Source organism: Solanum dulcamara, chromosome 6 (assembly GCF_947179165.1).
Source record: "Solanum dulcamara chromosome 6, daSolDulc1.2, whole genome shotgun sequence".
In the NCBI taxonomy this organism is placed as follows: Eukaryota; Viridiplantae; Streptophyta; class Magnoliopsida; order Solanales; family Solanaceae; genus Solanum; species Solanum dulcamara.
The window spans coordinates 36281459-36289194 of NC_077242.1; the positions used below are offsets into that span (position 1 = coordinate 36281459).

The window sequence follows — 7736 nt, forward strand, 5'->3', positions numbered from 1 at the left end:
TTACACCTTTTAAGAAAAGGCACCTGTTGGGAAAAGATTTTCCTATTGAGAAAAGGTTTGCAACTTTTCGGACAAGGTTGCAACCTTTCAAAAATCCATTGAAAAAAAACGGAGGGAAATATTTTTAAATTAATCCGGGAAAAAAACAGGTCGCGGGTCGCGGGTCAGGATTTTTTCACTTAATTAATTAAATAAATAAATAATATTAATTAATTAAAATTTAAAGAAAATTTAGTCCAAAAAGATTATCAATCAATCATATCAATTGACCAAATCCAAATCCAAATCCAAATCCAAATCTGAAGCTGAAGCCGAAGCCGAAGCCAAAGCCGAAGCCGTAGCCGTAGCCGTAGCTGAAGCCGAGCCGAGTCGAGCGAGCGACGACGACGACGGCGCGAGGGGAGACCCTCTTCTTGACCCTTTAGCAACATGAAGGAGTGCTTCTACTTTTAAGTAGGAGACTTTTCATTTCCACCACCTATGTGGGACCAAAGCTTATTTAATAAATCAAGAGAGAACATATCATTTTCCTCTCCACTTCTTTTTCCCTCAATTTCCCATTCAAACTATCAATTAAACCCAACAATCCCCCACATGAATGGGGAATGTCTACAAGATAAAGGAATGCACAGATAAGTGTGTGATATACAAGCGAAGATTAATTGCATCTAGATAAGTAGGTTTCCCTTTGAACTTTCCATAGTGAACTTATATAGGATATGCTCGATTAATCGGTAGATGCAATATCTTTGAACCGTCGAACTTTGTTGTATAACTAGACAACATAAGTCACACAATTAATCATCAACCATCTATGGTTCTCACGGTTGTGTTCTTTTCAGCCATGAACACCGCCTGGTTTCGTGAATGCATAGAGAATGGGCCTTTACCGTCATTCCCCTTAAAGCGGCTTATACTTCACATTCACATAGGTGATTTCTAAACGTGTAGTCCTATAGACACACTATCTAGTTATTTTCCGCCAGACTTAGATAATTATTAAAAAACCTTTAATGTTGTATTAACTCAGTAAAAATCCTTAAGGTTTTATCCTTTGTTTCTGAACATTGTCATCATCACGAGAATGGATTGAGTTATTTGACAATGTTGAACCACCAATCATAACTTTGTTTGATCTCTTTGAACCTAGTTCTTGGGATCTCCAGTCTACTAGGTAGAGTTACCGCCATGATGACTTGTCCTAGGCCTTAACCCCATTCCCCTCGATGATCTTTCAACAGCCTCTCTAGATAAGCCTTTTGTTAGTGGATCCGATACATTATCTCTTGACTTTACATAGTCAATAGTGATAACACCACTAGAGAGTAGTTGTCTAACAGTATTGTGTCACCGTCGAATGTGACGCTATTTTCCATTATACATAACGCTTCCTGCCCTCCCTATTGCCGCTTGGCTATCACAATGTATACATATGGGTGCCAAAGGTTTGGGCCAAAATGGAATATCTTCCAAAAAATTTCGAAGCCATTCAGCTTCTTCACCAGCCTTGTCTAAAGCTATAAATTCAGACTCCATTGTAGAGCGGGCGATGCATGTCTGTTTTGATGATTTCCAAGACACTGCTCCTCCACCAACGGTGAAAATATATCCACTTGTGGATTTAACTTCAGATGATCCGGTGATCCAGTTTGCATCACTATATCCCTCAATAACTGCGGGATATTTATTATAATGCAAAGCATAGTTTTGGGTGTGTTTCAAATACCCCAAGACTCGTTTTATTGCCATCCAATGAGTTTGATTGGGATTATTCGTGAATCGACTCAACTTGCTAATAGCACATGCTATATCTGGTCGTGTACAATTCATAATATACATCAAACTTCCCAAAACTCGTGCATAGTCCAATTGTGAGTCACTTTTACCTTCATTCTTTTGAAGAACAAAACTTACATCAATTGGAGTTTTCGCAATATTAAAATTTAAATACTTGAACTTATCAAGAATGGTTTCAATATAATGTGACTGTGATAATGCTATACCTTGTGGAGTTTTATGGATCCTAATTTCTAAGATTAAGTCAGCAACCCCTAAGTCTTTCATGTCAAATTTGCTAGCAAGCATACGCTTCGTAGCATTTACATCGGCAATGTCTTTACTCATTTTCAACATGTCATCAACATATAAACAAACAATGACTTCATGATTTGGAGTATTTTTAATGTAAACACATTTGTCACACTCATTAATCTTAAATCCATTTGCCAACATTGTTTGGTCAAATTTTGCATGCCATTGTTTAGGTGCTTGTTTAAGTCCATAAAGTGACTTAACAAGTTTGCACACTTTCCTTTCTTTACCTGGAACTACGAAACCCTCAGGTTGTTCCATGTAAATTTCTTCCTTCAATTCTCCATTTAAGAAAGCCATCTTAACATCCATTTGATGAATTTCAAGACCATATACAGCTTCAAGTGCCACTAACACCCGAATAGATGTTATTCTTGTTACCGGCGAGTATGTGTCAAAGTAATCAAGACCTTCTTTTTGTCTATAACCTTTGACCACAAGTCTTGCCTTATATTTATCAATAGTGCCATTAGCTTTCATTTTCCTTTTAAATATCCATTTTGATCCTAAAGGTTTATTTCCAGGAGGAAGATCAACCAATTCCCATGTATGATTATTCAAAATTGATTGAATCTCACTATTGATTGCCTCTTTCCAAAATGTTGAATCAGAAGAAGACATTGCAGCTTTAAATGTTTGAGGCTCATTTTCAAGCAAAAATGTCACAAAATCTGGTCCAAAGGAAGTAGATATCCTTTGACGTTTGCTACGCCTTGGATCCTCTTCGGTTGGTTTACTTTCCTTTGGTTCTACTCGTGGTCGTTGAGATCTTTCGCTTGAGGACTCACTTTTAGTTTTATACAGATAAATATTTTCAAAGAATTCAGCATTATCTGATTCAATTATCGTATTAACATTACTTTCAGGATTGTCTGATTTGTGAACCAAAAATCGACAAGTTTTGTTGTTTGTAGCATAGCCAATAAAAACACAATCCACGGTCTTTGGTCCAATTTTTACCCTTTTGGGCAAAGGAACTTGGACCTTTGCTAAACACCCCCACACTTTGAAATATTTCAAGTTGGGTTTTCTTCCTTTCCATAGTTCATATAGAATAGTTTGTGTTTTGTTGTGGGGTACTCTGTTGAGTATTCGATTAGCTGTAAGGATAGCTTCCCCCCACAAGTTCTGCGGTAAACCAGAACTTATTAATAAAGCATTCATCATTTCTTTTAATGTTTGGTTTTTCCTTTCCACAATTCCATTTGATTGAGGTGTGTAGGGGGCAGTAGTTTGATGAATAATTCCATATTCTAAACATATCTTTTCAAAAGGAGATTCGTATTCTCCACCCCTATCACTTCTAATCATTTTTATCTTATTATTCAATTGATTTTCCACTTCGTTCTTGTATTGCTTAAATGCATCAATTGCTTCATCCTTACTATTAAGCAAATATACATAACAATATCGAGTGCAATCGTCAATAAAAGTTATAAAATACTTCTTTCCACCACGAGTTGGTGTAGACTTCATATTACAAATGTCTGTGTGAATCAATTCTAAGGGACTAGAATTCCTTTCAATAGATTTATAAGGATGCTTAGCATACTTAGATTCAACACATACTTGACATTTTGATTTATTGCAATCAAAGTTAGGCAATATATTTAAATTAATCAATTTCTGCAAGGTTTTATGATTGACATGTCCTAAACGTGAATGCCATAAATTATTTGACTCAAGTAAGTAAGAAGAAGCTTGAACTTTATTATCATCAACAACCATTACATTTAGTTTGAAAAGACCCTCAGTGAGGTAGCCTTTTCCTAGATACATTTCATTCTTACTGACAACTACTTTGTCTGAAACTAGAACACACTTGAATCCATTCTTGATAAGAAGGCCGGCAGACACCAAATTCTTTTGCATTTTTGGAATATGATACACTTTGTTCAGTGTCACCACCTTGCCAGATGTCATTTTCAGAAATACTCTCCCATATCCTTCAATCTTAGCAGTTGCAGAATTTCCCATATAGATCATCGCATCAGGTGCTGCAGGGGAATAAGTAGAGAAGGCTTCTCGGACTGTACACACATGCGAAGTAGCTCCCGAATCAAGCCACCATTCTTTGGGATTACCTACTAGGTTGCATTCTGATAGCATTGCACACAGATCATCGATACCTTCTTTATTTTCCACCATATTGGCTTGTCTCTTTCTCTTGTCCTTTTTCAGAAGACGACAATCTGGAGCTTTGTGTCCAACTTTCCCACAATTATAAAAATTGCCCTTGAACTTTTTCTTGTTCTGCGCCTAATTCTTTCCAAAAGGTTGCTTCCTTTTCTTATTCTTTGAAGCAGCATCTTCAACGATGTTCGCTCCCATAATTGTTGAATTTCCACGCGACTTCTTTTCTGCTGTTTTGTTATCTTCCTCAATCTTGAGACGAATCACAAGATCTTCTAACTTCATTTCCTTGCACTTGTGCTTTAGATAATTTTTGAAATCTCTCCACGAAAGAGGCAACTTTTCTATCATCGCAGCCACTTGAAATGCTTCATTAACTACCATACCTTCAGTAATAAGGTCATGAAAAATAAGTTGTAGTTCTTGAACCTGGGTTCCAACAGTTCTGCTATCTATCATTTTATAGTCTAGGAACTTAGCAACCACAATTTTTTTCAAGCATGCGTCTTCAGTCTTGTACTTCTTCTCAAGTGCATCCCACAATTCTTTAGAAGTTTTCACAGCACTGTAGACATTATACAAATCATCATCCAAAGCACTTAGGATGTATCCCTTGCATAGAAAATCTGCCTGTGTCCATGCCTCAGTAATCATAAACTTTTCATTGGCCGGCATATCAGCAGCGGGCACAGGAGGGTCTTCGTTGGTGAACTTCTGCATACCAAGAGTGGTAAGCCAAAAGAACACCCTTTGCTGCCATCATTTGAAGTTGGCTCCAGAAAAGTTTCCTGGTTTTTCTGCCGGTGGCACAGAAGTGCGGCTTGTTCCAGTAACAATCGCAAAAGTAGTAGCAGTATCACTTGTCATTTGTTTTCATTGTCAAAATAGACAAACTGTCTTAATATTTTAGAATATCAGACCTTTTACAAAAACAACGATGAAGTTTTTATACTCTTCAAATCATTGTACAAGTATGAACTTTAATATTCTAACAAAGTTTTTATACTCTTCAAGTCAGAATATTTATTTTATACGGAGTAGAAAACCACACATGTTTTAGTCTCCAAAAATAGAATACAGTTTAATCAGAAAAACAAAATAACGATAATTTCCTTAAGATTGTTAGTAAACTGTATTGTAAATATTAAAAACAGTAACAACAACTAAAGGTAATAAAACACAGAATCTGAAAAATTAATGCAAGGAAAAATCGAGCCCACTGAATGCACAGTGTGTCCTTAAGGAAATTATTCCCCTCAAAGTACCCGAGGTTTTGGAATGTTTCCCTCCCAGGATAGAATGATTTACTCACCAAAGTAGAGGTACTGTAAATCTTTGATGACTGCGAACCACTTGAAGGTTGTATATCACACGAGTTTAGGAAGTGCAGAAAGAAGAAGAAGAAGATGTGATTTCAGAATTTTCGTATATAACATTCTGAGGATTAACAGATATATATATAGACTGTTTACACCTTTTAAGAAAAGGCACCTGTTGGGAAAAGGTTTTGCCTGTTGAGAAAAGGTTTGCAACTTTTCAGACAAGGTTGCAACCTTTCAAAAATCTGTTGAAAAAAAATGGAGGGAAATATTTTAAAATTAATCCGGGAAAGAAACGGGTCGCAGGTCGCGGGTCAGGAAATTAAAATTTAAAGAAAATTTGGTCCAAAAAGGTTATCAATGTACCAAATCAGAATCAGAATCCAAAGCCGAAGTCGAAGCCGAAGCCGAAGCCGTAGCCGTAGCCGTAGCCGAAGCTGAGCCGAGCCGAGCGAGCGACGACAACGACGGCGCGAGGGGAGACCCTCTTCTTGACCCTTTAGCAACATGAAGGAGTGCTTCTACTTTTAAGTAGGAGACTTTTCATTTCCACCACCTCTGTGGGACCAAAGCTTATTTAATAAAGCAAGAGAGAACATATCATTTTCCTCTCCACTTCTTTTTCCCTCAATTTCCCATTCAAACTATCAATTAAACCCAACAATACCATGCCGCCGTAAAGCAGCCACTAACGGCGGGAAAAGGGTATGTTCTCCAACGAACAACAAACTCCATCTCCAACGAAGGTAAATTTTCAGACCTGATTGTCATTGTCATTTTATATTTTGGGTTTCTGAACTTGTTATTTTTTTTAGTAGATTTAGTTTTATTCATTGCTTTGTAGTATTTTTTTATTACTCTGTATGTTGCTTCAAATACTTATTGTTGTTGTGTTTTGTTCGTATTTTGGCTATTTTGATTCATTTGAACTAATATCATTTTTTTGTTTTGTTCTTTTATAAATAAAAAATGAACTCCAGCAAGTTATTTGACGTTTTGTTATTATTATTTAGTTACTATGTTGATTTTTGGTTATCATCATATGGTTACCGTTGTTTTCAGTTTGTTACATGTATTATATAAGGTTGGTTGTTGGTTTCATATGATTTTGTGTTTTGAAAATATTATATTCAAATAGCTAATGAAAATATTTCTCCATCAATTTTCGAGGCCTTCTCATTTTAAAAGACGAAAAATTTAGTTTAAGTTCATATAATTATACTTTTAAAATTGACCAATGAAGATATTATCGTTGATTTCCAAGACATTTCATACATATAAGAAAATTTTTATTTTTGAGTTATAATTTCCTTCCTTTATTTTAATTCATATTTATTTATTACTTACACTTTTACGAAGTGTCTTTACAGGTACCCAGAGTTTCTTCCGAAGAAATCTATTCGAGCGATAATATTATGTACACTATCGACGTTAGAAAATATTAGGCCGTTTTATTTTGTCGTTTTACTTTATTTTTGTGTATATTTCTTGTTTATTATACTTGTTATATTATTTATCTCCTCCTTATTTGAAAAAAATGAGTTCAATTGTGAACACAATTATGGATTTTGAATGGTGCTAATACCTTTCCTCCGGAATAAATTGAATCCCTACCTAACATCTATTGGTTTCGTAGATATTTTTTAGATAATTAATTGGTTTTCTAATTATCCTAAAACTAGGTGGCTACTCCTTAAAATTAAATTTTCGTTAAATTCTTTTTTAAATAATTTAATTAATTTTTTATGAGTCCCACGACGTTGCTCTTTATTTGAAAAAAACAAAAATGTCAACAAAATGGCCACTCTGTTGGGGATATAGAGGTTCTAACCTTAATGGGTTCATTTCTTCAAATTGAGGAGGATTTTCTTATTTTGATTATGTCATATACCCTATATATTTTGTTACTTATTTGTAACTTATATATTTTACATTACTTATTTATTTATTTATTATCTATTTAATTATATGTGCACTTTCATTGCATCATGGCATATTTTCCACCACTCGATATTTTTTATGTTTTACTAAATGACGGTTATGTAGGTCACAATCGTTGAACCAATTAATTTATCGGGGTACGCTGACGAAGTGAGTTAACCTCGAGCGGTCAACGGTCATTAACTTTCCAACCCCGAGTAGTCCGCTTGGGTCACCCATCCACTTTCAAATAAAGTCCACTCTTAGTCACCT

The 7736-nt window shown here is 35.4% G+C and overlaps 1 protein-coding gene across 1 annotated transcript; it reads right to left on the reverse strand.

Annotated features, from left to right (window-relative positions):
• Positions 1 to 3187: 3187 nt before the first annotated feature.
• On the reverse strand, positions 3188 to 5091 carry LOC129892825 (uncharacterized). The gene is made up of 6 exons (XM_055968367.1): positions 4999 to 5091; positions 4456 to 4938; positions 4303 to 4415; positions 3914 to 4270; positions 3339 to 3475; positions 3188 to 3300 (listed from the first exon to the last, which is right to left on the reverse strand). The coding sequence occupies exons 1-6, from the start codon at positions 5089 to 5091 to the stop codon at positions 3188 to 3190; spliced, it is 1296 nt and encodes a 431-aa protein (XP_055824342.1).
• Positions 5092 to 7736: the final 2645 nt, after the last annotated feature.

Excerpts from the sequence above, each read along its gene's own strand:
- LOC129892825 (XM_055968367.1), bottom strand. The coding sequence starts at position 5,091 with ATGACAAGTGATACTGCTACTACTTTTGCGATTGTTACTGGAACAAGC. Across the intron at positions 4,939-4,998 it reads AACCAGGAAACTTTTCTGGA|AAGTTCACCAACGAAGACCC; the intron begins GCCAACTTCAAA and ends CTTGGTATGCAG. Across the intron at positions 4,416-4,455 it reads TTGAGGAAGATAACAAAACA|CGAACATCGTTGAAGATGCT; the intron begins GCAGAAAAGAAG and ends CAATTATGGGAG.